This window comes from Branchiostoma lanceolatum, chromosome 2 (genome assembly GCF_035083965.1).
Source record: "Branchiostoma lanceolatum isolate klBraLanc5 chromosome 2, klBraLanc5.hap2, whole genome shotgun sequence".
Taxonomy (NCBI): domain Eukaryota; kingdom Metazoa; phylum Chordata; class Leptocardii; order Amphioxiformes; family Branchiostomatidae; genus Branchiostoma; species Branchiostoma lanceolatum.
The window spans coordinates 24,074,317-24,092,740 of record NC_089723.1 but is presented as its reverse complement, the minus strand read 5'-3'; the positions used below and the strand labels follow the sequence as shown (position 1 = coordinate 24,092,740).

Genomic DNA, 18,424 nt, shown 5'->3' with positions numbered 1-18,424 from the left:
AAATTCACTTCCCATTAATTTTTCATTAAGTCCTAATCCTCAATTGCCAGCAGGTATGATGAAATTATTTCCATGGACAATGTATCAGAGTAGGTGTCTTTGGGCAGATCGATAATCGACATACATTTTCAGTTCACCTCTGCTTGAATGCAGTTTGCATTGTTTAGGAGGTTTGTAAAACTGTAAGGACAATCACAGTGTTATGAGTGCACTGCCTGTCAAGTCATCTTGGACAATGAAGCCAGATTTCTGAAAGCATATTCATCATCATCATGTAGCAACATTTAGCATATTAAGGGCTGTTCCACCAACTTGAAGACATATCCATAAACTTACTTTAAGGCATTAAGAAATGTTTGATGACATATCATGATCATTTAGTTACCTGCTCCCGTGTATTGCTTTGTTTTCAAACAAATTTCATAGTTGTTAAGGACTCGAGATAGTATATCTGTATCAATGGACAGGTAGAACCATAGATTTTAAACCTCCTTGGTAAAACAGAAGCCAAATATAAACATGTCATTTTGTTATTACTACTGGCGCATGTTTCCTTGCTGCTTCTTGTACTATGTAAGTTGGACCAGTTTATGAATAGCAAGAGGATGAAATTGTAAGGCATGATGTACAGTTTTGGCCATCGAGAGGATACAGAGCTTTCAAACATGACTTCCCTTTTGTGGCTAATGGCTCAAAATGCCACCTAAGCTACCATTTTGACAACTTGGCAAAATATGGGATTTGAGAGGATTTTACTGTTTTATGGTTGGATAAAATTGATGCCGTTTTAAGCCCTTGAAGGGAACTGAAAAACCTACATTTCTCTAATCATCAAAATATTTAAGTTAGTTACCCAAAATGATAATGATGATGACTCTGAGCAGTAAGTGTCATGACCTTGACGATCTTGAGGAGGATTCAATTTTAGCTAGCCCAGCGTTATTAAGTTTGATGCACCACGTATTACTCGAAGTGCGTGCACAAACCATCTTGTAATTCTGCACACACGAGTCCATTGGGGAACTGCTCTGTGTTAAAACCATTTTCAAGTAGCTCGATGACTGTGAGATGCACGTATTTAATTTTAATCACACAACTGCTGACACACTCTATTCATCTTATGAATTGATTACATGTTCTTACACATCTCTCTTCATTGGTATCACAATTGACATTAACAGACCAAATGTAGTTATTTTGTTTTTGTTCCAGGGTCCTCACTGCGCATGTTTTTAATGAAAAATGAAGTTGTTTTTCTTTCATTTTCCTCCTATGTGGACTTGATGTAGTCTAAAGTTTTGACAAGAGCATGAATTTTTCATGGCCACGATCTGGTCCCCATGTACTTATGCAAAGTACGTGCACGGACTGCTTGTTATTCTGTGGCTTGCGTGGCCCGTGATCCTCCTAGGGAGCTTTGTCATTACCTGCAAATCAACCATGCGCAGCTCCCATTCACCGGCTCTGACTGGTCTTACCCTGTACTCAGGTCTCCGACTAAACCAGAGCTGGTAGGGAAGAAGAAGAAGGCAGGGGAGGAGGAGGAGGAGGGAGAAGCATCTGAGAGCTCGCCACTTAACGAGACATTCCACGATGGTAAGTTAGCTTGGAAGTCTCTAAGATTGGATGAATGCACAGGCAATATTGTACAAATGTCTAATTCATTACACTTGAAGATGTTAACTAATGTCTGTTGCATCTTTGTAGAATTTTTCTGCCATGTACATGTATGTTGATGTAGCAGATATAACGAGACATTCCATGATGGTAAGTTGGCTTGGAAGTCTTAGATTGGATGAATGTAGGAGGGGCAATCTCTTTCAACACTACACTTGAGAATGCATTCATTTTCTAGTTAATTCTTTGTAGACTTCTTCTGCATTTTTTCTGCCATGTGCATGTATGTTGATGTAGCAGATATACCAAGGCAGTCCATGGTGATAAGTTGGCTTCGAAGTGTTGGATGAATGTAGGAGAGGTAATCACACTTTAAAATGTGGAATGATATTATTTTTCTACTAGTAGTTGATTCTTTCAAATTGTAGGATTTTTCTGCTTTTTTCTGCCATGTACGTCTATATAGCGGTGTGCCCATACAGCCAGTTACAGTTCACGCACAACTGGAGCTGTTCTTCTGGCGTTGGATAATTGACCATAAATTGTTGATCATACTTTGAGACAGGCTCTAATGGAGCCGCTGGATCAATATTTCATGCTTCACATAGGGTAGTGAAACAGACCACTGCCTGGGCCCATTTCATCAGTGTGGAAAATTGCACAAATATGTGTTAAATAGTTTTTACACTTGAAATGGTTCAGGACAGTTTGAGCAGCTCATGTTGTAATCTAATTTGAGTGAAAGGAACTGCTCGACTAAATTAGTTTCATCTGATTTCCTTAAAGGATATTCACGAGAATTTTCAATGTCATAAAAATTGGAATATGCATGGTACTTTTAAGCATGTACTGTGTAATTCTTAAGAAGAACTGTTTCAAAATGATGAAGATTTTATGCTATTTTAGGCACTGCAGTCAGCACCTCAGTCCTTAGATAGATGTGGCAAGGAGGTACATGCAAACACGTATGTTGTTTTCAGGTGATTTTTGCAATACCTTTCAACCGAAAATGACAAGCAGGAAGAATAAGTATCAATAAATCATTTTTTTCATTAAAAAATTACATTAGCTCAGATAGGTAATCCCTGAAACAAAATTGTTTCTGGACCTGATTATGAGTCTTTTGGCAAAACATTTACCAAAATCGATGATGTGGATGTCATTTTGTGACATCTGATATGGTCTTCACTAATTTATAGGGCATCATCATTTGGCTAGAGGACTCGAGATTGAGAGGTCACAGGTTCGATTCCTAGCATTTCCGGCTAGACATTGTGTCATTTGGAAAGGTACTTTACACGGCTTTCTTCACTCCACCAAGGTGTAAATGAGTATATCTGACTTTGGTTGAGGAGGTAAAATTAAGGTGGTGGAAGGAGAGGGATGGGCTCCACCTTCCAATACCGATGATACGTTTTTTGCAAGTTCTTGCCCGTAGGCTAATTGCAAGTACATGTAACATGAAAGGACAGACAGACAATGGGTAACAAAATAGTATGTGACTTTCACCATGCCTTAGACACAGTGGATTAACAACCCACTGCCTGTACAGCCTCAAAAAGGCAATAAACCTTTACCATTTAGAATATCAACAGGTACATTAGCTGAAAAGTCATTATGCACACAGGTACATGTGCCTTGATGTACAGTTTTTGAAATTGAATCTTTTGGTAAGAAACTGACTCTCCTTAAGAGATTGAATTACTTGCTACAATCTAGATACAGTAATTTAGCCTGGAATGAAGTTTTTGTGTTTAATATTTCTTGTGCTTTTCTATCAAACCACTTCATCTACATGTATTATCAAAATATCTTTAATCATAGAATCCCAGAAGAACATTTGATTTATTATTATATATGGACCTGTAAAGAACCTCTAAAGCAGATAGGATATTGGTACATCACATGGATTATGAGTGGATATTGATATGACACGTATAAGCCCGCTGGAGGCACTGCTCTGCTGCATTGTAAACATTCTAAGGTCTATGACCAGCCTCAGGACCTTTTCATTTGGTATTCACCGATGCAGTTCCTTTCGAAGATATTGCTTTCTGTCACAAGGGGTGATCTGAATGTCACCGTTTTGTTGTACAGCTGAATCGATATCCCAGGCCAGGAACAGCTTTGATTTTGAATAAACATCATTTTTATAAAATCAATGAAGGTTAGACATCTAGGTAATAAGATATGCAAGGTAACAGTTACTCAAGCACCTGGAGAGATAATATATCCAACTGCTTGAGTAACAGTTACCTTGCATAACAGTCATTGTCGAAAATCAGAAAAGGAAGAAGTTCAAGGAATTCGGTTGGAGTTTTGCATGATTGAGTGAAGGTGAAGACATGTGTTGAAATTGCTTTTATGTAACGCAAGTACATGTACATGCCATGCTGGCTGTCCATATAGAGCCCATGCTTATCAGCCTTACACAGCTTGGAAGAGTGTTAACCTGTTATTTCAATCACAGCGGTGCTAAATGAGAAACATTTTCCTGGCTGTGCAGCTTATCTGATAATACATTTTACAAACGTGTGCATCTTGCATGTTGCAACCCTTGGGGTGTAGGCCTTCTCATTCCAATCATGAATGCATAGCCTGTATTAGCATTAGCCAAGGGAATTCTAAAATTACCTCCTGTAGGATCATGTGCCACTTTAGTCTGACATTCACAATGGCAAAATGACAGCCTGTGGAAAGTGGCCATAAATTGAAGCGAAATGTTGGGAGTAGGTGGCCCTGGGTCATTGGCCCTGTCCCCAGTAAATGTTCTCCAGCATCCAAAAATGAGAAATGTCAATATTAAGAAATTCATTTCAATGTAAAGAATTTCCACTATTTTCACTTTTCATTCTCTTGTCTTCTATTCTGCTGTATCAATTTGTAACACTTGCTGGACAGACTGACAGATCCATGACGGATAAGATGTGCAAGAAAATTCAGTTTATGAAAAAGATGAAAGGCCTGCATTATTTTATATTATACCTGGTGTTTTTTGTTCAGGTTACAAAACATATACTAAGATCATTTGATTTGATATTTCATATTCTTAGCATTCAACATTACTTGCCATTCACAGTGCTATGATGTTATAATTATGATTGCATATGAGACAAATATTGGCTTATTATACATAAATGAATCAGAGAAAATTTGATTTAACTTTATGATCAGATTTGAAAAAGTATGATTTCCAAGATTATATATATCATTACTCATTTGAAAACTCTTTTTCTTCCCCAGCTTTAAAAGAACTCCAGCCTATTGGGACATCAACACCCATCAAGTCACTACAGCTCAATGCCAACTCATTGACCACGACGAATAATGACTTGTCACCCTCCCCGGCTGCATACAGTCCTTGTGTGAGTGAGCCTACTACACCAGAAGAAACAAGCGACAGCCAAAACCTGCTGGCCAAAGAGAGTTTGCCCAATGGCCACCATAATAGCAACTGTGGTGGCAAGGTCACCGGGGTCGTCGGCATGGGCTCACCTTCAAGGGGTAAGCACCTCTTCACTTTAAATGCCTTTAAATCCACATAGATCTAATTTCACAGTAGCGAGATAAAGGAGTGTTCACCGTTTCAGTTCGCGGTGAAGATGTTACTGCAAAAACCAATGCAAAAATGTTAACATAATATATGTAGTGTATGTTGCTTTTTAATTTTATATTCTTTGGTGTAGATATTTGCTGTCATTGTTGGGTTGATACTGAACATGTAGTTATGTACGAAATAGTTTTGTAAAATTGTGAATTGTAGAAATGTATAGCACAACTCACAACCATTAATACCAAGTTCTGATCTTCATCCCATATATTTTTAGTATTTAATAAATGCATGCTTGCATGCATAGATTGCATTGCAACTCAGAGTTTTGAAAGTATTATTGTGTCAGTATAGAATGTATAATTATACAATGTACACATTAATGTGCACGGATCTGCATTTTTTTACCAAAGCTGACATTGCCAGTGCATGTCATAACATGATTTAGTTTGGTAATTGCTAGGATAACAAATTAATGTTGTTGTGTTATGATCATAGCAATAATCATTGCTAAATGTCAAAGAGCTTAAAGCATGATTTTCGTAATGGTTGTTTGTTTTCCCAATCATTTAATTTCAAATTATGGCATCAGTGTGTGTAAATTGAATTAGTCGCCCCATGATAAAACCATAACATGCTTCATGATGCAGAAATGTAGCAATTATCCCAGGCACAGATGTTAATCAATTTTGGGTTCCAGTTTGAAAATTCCAACAGGACACTTTGTTTTCAATAACAACCCAAGATGCCATTAGATTATCCTAATTTTTGGTCTAATGAGGTACTCCAAATGAAATGCCGTGCCAAATGCTGTTTTGTCATTCCACAAAAAAGGATTAGTTAGACAGCTAGTTTATCAAACTTTATGATAGCAATCCTTTCTTATTTTGATAAAGTTGCAAAACCAGCAGGAAGAAGTCAAGATTTGACTACAGTATTTAGGGAGATGGACTCCAGAATTGCAAATGTCCTTAAAATGTTTTGCCCACACCTTTAGCTTTTCCCTGCAAAGGGCAGGTTGCAAGGGTGTATTTCATGCCCTGCACGAGATATGTAGAATTATTATTCTAGACGTGATGGCTCTGCCTTTGACATTTCCGAAAGATCAAAGCGTAGTAATTACAACCTCCACTTGACTGCATTTTGAACCACAGGAACAGCTGGATGCACAGCTATTACTGAGGCATGGAGCCATGTCTAGCCCAATGACCTTGTTTAACCTACTCAACTGAGCAGGAAATGTCACTTCTAAACCAAGAAAATGTATTCTGGATATCTAATTACTGAAGGGATCATATCCTGGGTCTGTGTAATATAAAAGACTCTAAAAAAGTACTTGTGTATTAAGAAATCTGACTTCTTTGCAGTTAATGCATGTGTTACAAAATTAATTTTTCCTTTGCACTGTTCCCAGCAACAGAAGCAAAAGGAATGTGAGGTATCCAGTAGAGTACATATCTGTGTATAATGAAAACTGACTTCAATGCATATGTTAAAAAATTCATTTTTTTCTCTACACTGTTCCCAGCAACAGAAGCGACAGAATGTGGGGTATAATCCAGCAGAGTACATATGTATCATGTGGTATCCAGAAAAGTACTTGTGTATCATGAAAATGACTTCTGCTTTCAATGTAAATAAAATTCAACTTTTCTCTGCACTTATCCACCCCAGCAACAGAAGCGACGGAATGTGAGGTATCCAGCATGTCCCAAGGACCTGAAGACCTACAGCCAGCATGCGCGCTGCGGCCATCGGCGGCTGCAGCCGTCTGGAAAGCCGTGCTGTCGGCTGTGGTGTTCTTCACACTACTGCTGGCAGCACTGCTCCTGCTCGTCCTTGAAGCGCCTTTCCATCACGCGGCAATCTCCCAGATCCGCTCGACCCCCGAGTTCCACCAATTCGATGCCGAATATTACCAGCCTTTCAAAGACTGGTTTGGCAGTGTCTTCTACTTGTAAGTCTGCACCCGCTTCCTGCCGTAGCGTTTCGTCTTTCAGTGTGTCTGAGGACAACAATCCCTGGCTGTGCCCCACCTGTAACAAACCACTCCCACCCTCCGTATTGTACCAGCGGCAGGCGCCATGTCAACAGGAGACGCAGGGCAGGAAGGCGAGGATCAACAGGGTGCTGTCTGACCCTGGAGTGTCCATCAAGGCTCATGCTTCCTCATCCACACCCGACGTTATCAAGAAGTTTGTGTCGCGGTCCATCAGAAGGTCAAAGTCAATGTGTGTACAGAAGAACAGGCAGGACGTTGAGGAACCCACGATGGAAGTGGTCAGTAGACTGAGCAAGGAGATCCTCAGAATTCACCTGTCTATCTTGGTACCCCACACGAAATCACCCCCACCGAAGCCCAAGGCTTTTACAGTGACAGAGGTTTGAGCATCAGGAAGGGACTAAGGCAGATGCTTGATGGAACAAGGATCAGTGCAAATTGCCCTTAAAAACAATGGAATGCAGAACATAAGCACACTAAAAACTGTACTAAGCATGGACTTCAATAAATCATGCAGTCGTCAAGCGTACAAATGTACCTACATGTATACCAGCTGTACCTATACCAGCTGTGTTAGCAATAGGGCAATACTGCCCCATCCTGAAACTAATTACACTCACACAAAAGGATTCAACAAAAACTGTTTCAAAGATATGATCAGGGCATGACTACATACTAGCTTAAAGGACATAAGCCAACTTTTCGCTAAAGCTGGAGATCTGTCTATACATGGCAAATTGCCTATTACCACTATGTATCTCTGAAAGATACATGACTTAACTGCACAATGACAATTATTGAAACCAATCAATCCACAGGTTTCAATATTTCAGGCTTTGTAGTAATGAATATGAATATTAATCAAATCTCTAACTATCTGTAACAGTTTTAAAGTTACAGATGAAAGGCAGAGGATTGACCTCAAGTGAATGTTATGGAGGACAGGAAGAGGATGACAGTCTGAGAATGGTTCTAAGCATGATTGACGGAGTGAGAGTGAGTGAGTGAAAGTCTCCAGATAAGAGCTTTTTAAGGGCAGAGATCCCTCGTGAAGAAATAAAGCTGAAATATTCTGGAAACTGAAGTCAAAAACTAAAAGTACAGAACAAGAGGCAAGTATACTTGGAAGTAACAAGACAGTTGTTGAAATTCAACATTGCGACTGGAAGGCGCACACACCCGCCATTTTTAAAAGTTTAAGACCGCAATCCATTTCAACATGACTGCAGCAAATTGCATATTCTTTGTACCTTATGTACTCAGAATCTTGACTAAAGCAAGATGCTGGATGCCATCACCTTGCACACATTTGGTGTAGGAAAGGAGTTTTCATCAACCAGTATGTTACATCAGCATTGGATGCAGAAGGCCACTGCCAGTGTACATGCAGATACTTGTTCTGATGTTACCATGATTCTGGTATGGTGCAAATGATCCTCGTGGAAGAGGAAACTTGGGAATGTCATCTCCAAGACAGGTACATGTACGTTTGTCCTTGACATTCAGACTCCTGCAAGTTAAGCTCTCTTTACACGATGAAGACTGCTATTCCACTGGCTCATTTACGGTAACTGAAAATGGCTATGCAAGTGCATTTCAAGGGCTGCGGAAAGGATGGTTGCAGTCAAACTATGAGACAGATTTTGAAAAGCTTCCTGTGGACGTGCTTTGCATCTCTGACAGCGTCAAAGTCAGTTATAAAAGCCTAATAGTATCCCTACCATGTACATGTTACGGGTTAGATTTGATATCTTGCATTTAACCGAAGGAACTTAAGAAATGAAACAGCCATCTGAAGATTTTGTGAAAAAATTCATGCGGGCACCCGGTTTTATGCAAAATGTAATGAACTTCTCAGCTTTACAATTTGTACTGTCAACGAAAAATTAAGCTAAACACAGATGTACATGCAGTGCATTTTGGGAACGCATATCATTTTATCTCCTCCACTAGGAGAGTTTTTACCAATATGTACATGACAACAAGTTATCTTGAACACCATCTTGACGTACATATATGAAATATGTCCTGTAAATAAGTATTGTATCTAAGACATAGAGGCTTCAAGGGTATTTAACTTACTCCGAATTTAACATTTGAATACTCTTTGACAAAGTAAAATCCACATTCCTTGGAATGTTGAGGAAGACTGGAACACTCTGTTGATTGGGAAAATGGAACTCCAAAGATTGTCTTTTTCTTCAAGAGATTAGTAAACATGCATTCCCTTGTCATGTATTAAGTTTGGTGTCATGTTCTGGTAGAGATTGTCACAGCTTTTATGTTTCTGATTTGTATTTTAAGACCTATTGTTAGTTTTTATGCAGTTGTATTTGTATCAAAGTGTTACAGCATTGAATTCAATTCTTTGTTCTGGTACAATTATGGATGTTTAACAAATTGTGTTGTTTTTTTAATCACAAAAAGTTGTACAGTATTTTCGTTTGTTAAGTTTCCTAACGTTAGCAGTTTTACGAGTGGCTGGAAAACATCAATCGGTTAAATTCACTGGTCTAAAGTGTTATAAAGGTTACTCAATTTGCTGTCTTACTTGGTTTGATGTTATCTAGTGTGTTGTGTATCAGAAGGAAGTGCAGTGATTTTGATATACGCTGTTTATTTATGACAATTTCATACTGCAGATAACGGATTTTGCAGCATGCAGTTGACTGTTAGTAATAGAAGGAGTGGAGAACACCTACATGTAGCAGCACAATTATTATTGTCTTGCATACATTTTCATGAACTATCACTATTCTTAAGTTCAGCAGTTTTATCTTGTAGTATCATAAACGTGATATGTAGCTTCCAAAACTAACATTCCAAATGACACATTCCTTCACTTCAAGTTTAAGATGTCTCAAAGTGCAAAGTATTTATTACTAACACTTATAATGTTGCCATAAAAACGTCCATAAAAGTAATATATAAAGTTTACAGGAAGACACTTTTGAAGCACTTCCAAAACGTGTATGCACTAAATACGTTGTCTTTTGAATCAAATTTTTAATGTACACGTATGTGAAAGCTTTGTCTTGTTTTTGTTGTTGTGTCAGAAACTGCTGTAATGTCTTCAAGACAGTGTGAATGTTGTTTGTATTAGGATTAAGACAACAACATGCTACTTATACATTTGTAATACACATCACCAATATTTTGAAGGTTTCTACAAAACTCAAGTTACTATTGTGCCATATACACACGTTTGAAGACTTTTTTTTTGCAAAACCAGAACTGTGTGATACTGTCCTTAACATTGAGATTCGTTAACAATACGAGCACATGTAGTACTACACAATCATATGTTCCAAATTTGATGGTGTTTCTTTGATATCACCTCTACATCAGATTCTTATGTTCCATCTTTGTATTAAATATGTTGAAGTGTAACTTTGTCGTCTGCAAGGCATAAAAATGAATTTGGTATAACTCTTGACCAAATGTATGTTGTAGGACCTGATTCACTAATTGAAGGGAACACTTAACATACTGATTCTAAAGTTAGAATTCACCAAACAAATTTCAGTACTTCTGATGTTGTACAACAAAATAGCATGGCAACTTGGACTTTTTAATGACAAATGACAGACCACACTTTTGTTTGAAAAAAGTGTATTTGTTTTTCCATTTGAAAGTAGAAATATTGTGGTTGTTCTAGAAGAAAAAAAAGCTTAGTTTCAAAAGTATTTGTTTTGTGCAATATTTACAATCATGTAATACTACGTTGTGTTTGTATGTATTCCAGACTACTGTCTTGTTCACAGCACTTTCATTCTGTATGTATCTATGATGTCATTTTGTATCAAAGTATATATGAATATATAGTACACGACTGTTTCAAGTACTGATCAGTACTGTGTGTCTTGTCATTGTTGTTGTTTGTGTTGTGTAAAGGTATTAAGATAAATTTCTTCTTGCATTTGACATCAGATTAATGCATGGGTCATTGCAGGTGGTGGAATGCTTGCAATCATGGCGCAATCGCAATCAGAAGGGAACCATTGCTCAGCCTTCTAAGGGTGCCCTGGGGATAACTCAGCAGCCAGAATGGGTCAGGTTTCTTTGGGCCGTTAATCAAAATGACAACACGAAGGTCAATTGCTGGCATGATTTATGTTCTTCAGGCCCAAGTCATTTTGTGTTACATGTAACTAGACTAGTGACAGAGATGACTCATGCACAATGTCACATCATAAAAAGATTATCTTCTTTTTACATCTTGACAAAATCCTTTGAACTACACAATTGTTACAGAATGTCAACTTTAGAATACCATACAACCAAAAGGTATGGTTATTTAAATGTAGAAATCAGTCATTGTTCCACAGTTGTCAGGAATTGCACACTTGACAAGTAGAGATTCTTTGTCCCACTCGGAATTCACTGTGACACAGCTGGAAAATTTTCAATTCTTTCCTGTCTTTAAGATTAAATCATGCTTTCATCACCAACAGTTTAAAGTGACATTCAATAAACACTGAGGGGATAATAATTTGTTGTTATCAAATGAAATTTTTGGCAAAATATGCAGATTCTCTTCAAAATTGCACACAAGTTGAGTCTCGCATACAACCAAGTTTAATCCTTAAAATCGGCATACTGCAAGTTTGATATATTTTCACTGAGATATTTTGTATGAAATTCATTTTTCAGAGTAGTAGAAATTCCTCAATCATCAATCCTTACTGAGAACCGTGGTAAATAGAGCTGTCTCAACCCCACAGCCAGTGGCAATACCTGGAAGAAGATAGTAGCATGATTGAAAAAGATCAATTTTGACACATACATATTAACCTCAATATGGAATTGCTTGAAACACTTAATTAGAACCTACATATCTTTAAGCCCTCTCAGAAGAGAATAGAAACTTAAAGATAGACAGAGTCAACAAACCCAATTAGGTGGGTTATAAGACAGGTATGGTGTTAAATTCTTAGTCACACTGATCCTGGGATTTGCACTTTCCCAATAATGAATTGTTGATATGAGGAGATAGAGACTACTTAAGTACCTATGGTGCTGAAGAGTGCCGTAATGTTGATACACAACTCTCTGTCCTCGTCTGGAAACTGGGCGTCTTTCAGTAGGAGGTAGAAAATGTTCACGTAGGAGGCACCTGGAAAAATGCATTAATTATCCCTATAATCTCAATTTGCATGACATCCACGTACACTGCTGTAGTGCCAAAAATATGATTGGATTGGATTCATATCAACAAGTATTTTACATTACACGTTGATATTTGATTTTCTACTATGTTGCTTTATATATAGTGATATACATGACTTTTTGTATGTGTAAAAATTAGCAAGAGATCTTACCTCCCATAAGTCCCACAAATATCATGTATGCTGGGAGGATCCAGACTGGTAGGAATTTGTACTGACAGGAAAAAGAAACAATAACAAACAAATCAGCTGGCATCCAATCCAGGAGCAGAGATAGACCAATGACAAAGAGTCTTATATAAGATGTTTTCCCTACATGCAAATTTGACTCAAGTCTGGTTAAGCAAATATTTTTCGGAACTACAGAATGTGAGTTGGCGGTACTGTGGATCCCTGTTCAAATACTCAGTGAGCTGATTGTCGTAAACACTTGCAGAGGCAAACACAGGTAATTATACAGTCATGTATGTTATACTGCAATGCCCTGACCACAATCATACATACAGTAAGACCTTTCCAAGTTTCAACAAGTAATGGAAAATTACATGTGGATTACAATACATCGTTGGTCAAAAGCCACCTGCTGGAGGTCTACCACACGAGAAACTGAACTTGTGAAATCATGAGTGATGAAAAATGAAACTGAAAGGATGTGATTCTTTCCTGTTTCTGACCAACACAGCTCAGTGCCTCTGCAATAAAGCCCCAGATACTGATGGGTAAAATTACAGAGTTGGGCCTTAAAGCCAAATGAGGTTTGTGCCTGATTAGAGAGTGATAACAGAAAATTGCAGTCTTTTACTGCTGAATTGGTCTGCATAGCTTTAGACCCCTCGTTAGTTTTCCTGAGTCAATTCCAGCTTCGGGCCCATATGTTTTTCTGTCCACTTTAGAAATGAGCTCCTCAAAGGCACATTCTAAATGTCATTGATCAGTTGGGAGAGCAAAATGAGTTTGTCAGCAATGCTTTGAAAACCAATTCTTTCTGTTAAGTGTGGTATGAAAATTGCATTGAGTCCAGTATGTGACTAGAATAAAGATGGTGTATGTGGTTACCTGACCGAAAATTGAAATGAGGAGAACTTACATGAACATCCGCCACCCACACCACCATGTTGATTCCCTGAAGCAAGGTCAGAATCTCAACCCTTCTGATCTGGACAATCTGTAGGGATGACCGGGAGGCAAACACACCTGCCTGAAGAAGAAGAAGAACGTTCAAACGAAAACAACTTTTATGCCATGGCTCAAGACAATGAAAGATCTCCCACTGAAAGCATCTGATCGATCCTTTGAGCCACAGCTGGGCTGTTATGGAAAACTGCATTCATCAAATTAGTAGCCAACGACAGCCTTGTGGCCACTCCTTGACCATTGTGAGTTGAGTGCAATTTTAAATCCTTGGAAGCAATCATCTCTGTGCTTCCTTATCATGAAATGTTAACATTAAATCAGCATCAAACTTACAGTAAGAATGAATGACTATAGCACCGTACCTGATAGCAGAACTGGAGTGCAGAGTACAGTTCTGGGCAGCCGATGTTGTACTCATCTCTGGGTCGCACTTTGGCAGCACAGGCTCGTGCTACATACTCAAACAGGTACACCAGGCCAAGCTGGAGAGCATGAAGGTAGGCGGAAATGTTGAAAATGCCTTTGCCAACTTTGCCACATTTCAGTACCAGGGACAGGAACATGTCTGATTGTGTTGAAAATACATTTATCTTTAGCCTGCTATTAGCAAACACCTTCAAACCACCTCTGCTTACCATACTGTGTTCAGTTAGAAAAGGTTGAATGGAAAACATCCAATCTGGCTGCCATGACTGTAAGGTGACAATGACAGCAACTAATGTACAAGACAAATATGATGAAGTGCCAGTGTGGCCACTCACGTTTACAGCTAACCACAGCACCAGTTTCAGGCAGCGCCATACCCTGCCCTTGTAGGTTTCCCCAAGGATTTCTTGTCCTGTGTTTATAGCTGTTTGTGAGGAGAATAGAATGTCAGACCACAACGTCTTATGTAAATGCTTGTCTTACAAATCATGTCATCTTAGTTACATACAATCTTAGCTGTAAAATGTCAAATTTATAGCCCACAGAAATAAACCATACACGGGAGGTGGTAAGTCTTCAGTAATTTTTTTCGGCTCCTCGCTAAAGACCTGAAAAAAAGCTGACATCAAGGAGATGTAAAGGCATCTGCAGTTTGAATGTAGAATGATAGATGTCACTATTGTAAGTCTACAGTGCTACATTCTGGAGGATGGCTTACAGTTGTCCAGAAGTGCCTTCCTCTCTTCTGCATCTTCTGCAGGAGCAGTTTCTGCCTGTTGTCTTGGCTGCTTTGGTCTTTGGACGATCTTAGCATAGGAGACCCAGTAGATCAAAACAACAGGCGTGGTCAGAAGAAAAGCCATTCTGTGAAAGAGGCATTGGAAGTTTAGAATCTTGAACTTAAGTATGTAAGTTGGACATATTGACTTAAGAAACAAATAAAAGAGGTACTCACTTGTTCAAGAACTTCAATTGCTCTGCCTTGCCACCACCAGTGCCAACTGAACAGCCTGTGAACAGTGAACAAAACCCTTTAGAAAAGGATGTAAACATTGTACATGTCTTGCTGAGAGCATTTCAATATCAGAGACAGACGCATGCTTTGAGAGCATTTCAGTACCACGGACAGATGCATGTCTTACTGGCAACCTTTCAGTACCAGGGACAGACACATATCTTACTGAAAGCATTTCAGCACCATGGACATGCAGGTGGCTTATTGATAGCATTCCAGTACCAAGGACAGGCACATGTCTTTCTGAGAGCATTTCAGTACAAAGGACAGGCACAAGCCTTACCAAGACCATTCCAGTACCAAGAAAAGACAGATGTCTTACTAATAGCATTTCAGTATACCAGGGACAGGTACAGTACACACCCAAGTGAAAGTTATCTTAGGTGGCCAAGCTTTAATATCAAGGGATGATGGCACTGTCAAATGTCAGGAAAAGGACTTTCATCCCAGAAATTGATGATCTATTGATGGCTTCAAGAAGCACACCTTACCATCAACACCATAGTATAGAAAGTAACAGCCATACCAAATATGATGTAGAGTCCAGCACCCAGTAACCCTGCCATGCCTGTTCCACTGGACCAACCATTGACCAACTTACTGGGAAACAGGGACAGGTAACCCAGGGTAACACTGGAAAACAAAGGTTTGTATCTTATTTCCAGTACCTCTACAACAGGCTGGTTTTCCTCCTCATGGTCAGGGCTTGGAGTACTGGTTTCTATAATGTAACAAGTGCACCTTATAGTCATACACATCTGAGATAACTTGTGGCACACCTTAGATTTATGTATCTTCCATCACAAGGTCATTCCTAAAATATGTAACCAATGATCACAAATGAAACTCTTTAAAACCTCAGAAACTTACTTTTCTCCAAATGCAGCACTACTCCCAGCAACTACCTGTAGGTAAGGTAAGAAAAGTGACAAACCAAGAAGGATCATGCCTACCCAATATTTTTCTACTCTGTTGATGCTGAAGAAGAAAGTTGCAACCTTGAAGACCAACAAAATAATCTGCACTGTGATCTAAAAAAATACATTTATACTTTGTAAAACTTACAATGCATGCCAGAGCAAATTGAAAGTTGAAAGCATATGCCACCCCAAACAAGCCTGGAAAATACAAAGTACATGCAGTATTAAACCATGACTCTCCTTGTCTTGATTTAGACAGATACAGTATGTTTTATTGATGCAAATAACAGATGTGTGATTATATGCACGGTAAATCTCTCACATTGCCTGCTTAGGGCTGTTGCATTGTTACATTCAACTATAAGTAGTTAGGAAAAGTTCTTGGTCTCATCGTCCTTGGTCCCAATATGTGTAAATAAAAGTTCCTTACTGTCCCCTCCTTTAAGTTTTTGAATGACATAGTCCTAACAGGGACATCCTGATTCGCTGATTGACCACTTTGTTTCACAACCGTTATAAACAAACTAACTAACTAACTAACTAACAAAATGCACTTACCAAGTAGCATGAGAATTCCATTAGCAAATATTCTGGTCCAGTACGGGGTCTTCAGAAGGACAAATGCATTAAGCACTGAAATAGTAACAAAACAATTGCATTGAAAGAGGAGGTGGTCAAGTCTTTACCTCATTCTATCATGGTATAAGAGATTCTATCGCAAAAAAAAGCATAGCAATTGTTCACACGTCTTTTCTATGGGGCTAGCAGAGAGCAAAGAGATTTGTATTTTGAGTCTAATTAAGTCATCCCTCTCAAACAAGGAAATTGTTACACGGTCTTAACAAAAGTAAAATGCGACATTTGTTTCTGACCGTCCAAAAATGTTACATACCTCTAACAAACGCAGCTAGTGACACATTCGCTCCAAACACCAGTCCCACGAAGTTCTGCACTCCAAAACTGGAATGATCAACACACCGTCGTTCTTACACTGACAAAATTGTGGGGTAAAGATAATGGATGCCACCTGAAAGCTCCTCACACTAGTCGTGAGTATACGTTTAACACCCTTTATTCAATAAAGCTAATGAATTGAAGCAAATAAATGTACAGAAATGTGTTAACAAATCAGCAAGTTTCGATATCATTTGGAATGATTCTCAATATCTGACAACACCGACATTCAAATGAGATTGACCACTGCGTCTTTGTCTAAAGCATGTTTTTGTTATTCTAGACTTACCTCTGAGCTATAGTTTTGGATGCTGAGTTGATGATGACATAAGGTAAGTTGTTGATGGCTCCCAACAGGAAAAAGCCGACCTAATAAACATATTCTTGATGTAGCGTTAGTTAGTCTTTCCTTGGGCCCTACAAGTGTAAGATCGCTAGTTTCATAGTCCAATGAAGAGTTCCCAATGAGTGGAATAGATTATAACACCATGTAACGTTATGCGAGATTTTTGCGTATATGTAATTAAAAGAACGAAACCACAAACATGCAAATCACTTATCAAAAGTGTATTGACCAAGCATATATCAAAGATTGTCACATATCTGATCATATCTCACCCAGTTCCTGACGTTCGACATGGTTCTAGGGACGCTACTGCGTTCACGCCTTCAGCAGAAACTTCACACCGTCTCTGCAAAACGAGCATTACACCTCAAATGTTGCCAAACGTTGTTTCAGTGTTCTATGTTATGAAGAAGGGTTAATGCAAATCATAATATCCTTGACCCAGTTCATCGGTCTAGATCTCGACTAGCTTGTTGACTACGCTTACGCATAACTATTGCTCAGCGTGACCTAAAGCAAATTTAAACGGCAAAAGGTACAAATTAAAAGACGATCTGAGGTATACAATGTTGTCATTGTTGCGTTTATATAAGCCATGTCTCGGTTAATCTTGAACAGTAGTTTAGCAACCAAAAGTTAGACTTTGGACCCGTCCGCCTTTTCAACGCGCTACAGCTACTAACCACTCCCCACCTGCCACGTTCTCATCACTGGGACCCACCTTGCTTTGAAATGATGTTCAAGCACAAACGCTTTCTTGAGGTTCAATACCAAACTTCAATGGTGCGATAAAGGACTTCACTAAAGCACAGTCCTCATGATGGTCCCATGACTGACTTCCGTGGCTAGGTGTTTGGTCGGCTGAAAGCACGAGCTAATTGTTTGCTTTGGGGGTCAAAGTGCGACATCAGATGATAACTGAGGAATCAAATGTACTCGGCTTTACGTGAATCGTCAACAGTTTTTTTACACTCCTTCCACATGCTGTCCCTTTCACTTGCTTGTTGTCGAGATTATGTTATGATACCAATACCTATTTAGTAGTTGTTATTTTGTACGTGTGAATAATCAAAGAGGTTTAATCAATGATTAAACCTCCTTGGAATAATCAAGGCTAGGAGTTCAAACCTCGGTAGCAAACTGCAAATCTGATGGTCAACATTTCTGGATTGGATGTGAATGTTTAATGATGATGATGATGATTGAAGACCTTTATTGTATGTTCGTGCCCCGAGGGGCTAGATACAGGTCGTTTAACACAAACCAAACTAACATCTAAGTGACATATACAG

At 38.8% G+C, this 18,424-nt stretch overlaps 2 protein-coding genes across 5 annotated transcripts in view; one reads left to right on the top strand and one right to left on the bottom strand.

Annotated features, from left to right (window-relative positions):
- LOC136428082 (FERM domain-containing protein 3-like) overlaps positions 1-11,010 on the top strand; it is a 41,474-nt gene extending 30,464 nt beyond the window's left edge. The window contains exons 13-15 of one of the 2 annotated variants that reach the window (XM_066417359.1): positions 1,490-1,596; positions 4,861-5,121; positions 6,842-11,010. In XM_066417359.1, the coding sequence (XP_066273456.1) occupies positions 1,490-1,596; positions 4,861-5,121; positions 6,842-7,128 (655 nt within the window). In that variant the 3' untranslated portion in view covers positions 7,129-11,010. Of the gene's footprint in view, positions 1-1,489; positions 1,597-4,860; positions 5,122-6,695; positions 6,740-6,841 lie in introns of those variants that run through there. The other variant, XM_066417360.1, reaches the window with a different exon arrangement.
- A 344-nt stretch (positions 11,011-11,354) lies between these two features.
- LOC136428083 (battenin-like) lies at positions 11,355-18,283 on the bottom strand. Of its 3 annotated transcripts, none has more exons than XM_066417363.1 (16): positions 18,261-18,283; positions 17,405-17,478; positions 17,076-17,155; positions 16,725-16,792; positions 16,391-16,465; positions 15,978-16,030; positions 15,783-15,817; positions 15,439-15,545; positions 14,853-14,907; positions 14,616-14,761; positions 14,233-14,321; positions 13,834-13,953; positions 13,425-13,535; positions 12,491-12,551; positions 12,181-12,285; positions 11,355-11,906 (listed from the first exon to the last, which is right to left on the bottom strand). In XM_066417363.1, exons 2-16 carry the CDS (start codon positions 17,423-17,425, stop codon positions 11,845-11,847), a joined length of 1,188 nt encoding a protein of 395 aa, XP_066273460.1. In that variant the 5' UTR covers positions 17,426-17,478; positions 18,261-18,283; the 3' UTR covers positions 11,355-11,844. The 3 variants fall into 3 exon arrangements, with proteins under 3 accessions (XP_066273460.1, XP_066273458.1, XP_066273459.1); XM_066417361.1 differs by lacking the exon at positions 18,261-18,283 and adding an exon at positions 17,854-17,987; XM_066417362.1 differs by lacking the exon at positions 18,261-18,283 and adding an exon at positions 17,826-17,958.
- Between the last annotated feature and the right edge of the window lie 141 nt (positions 18,284-18,424).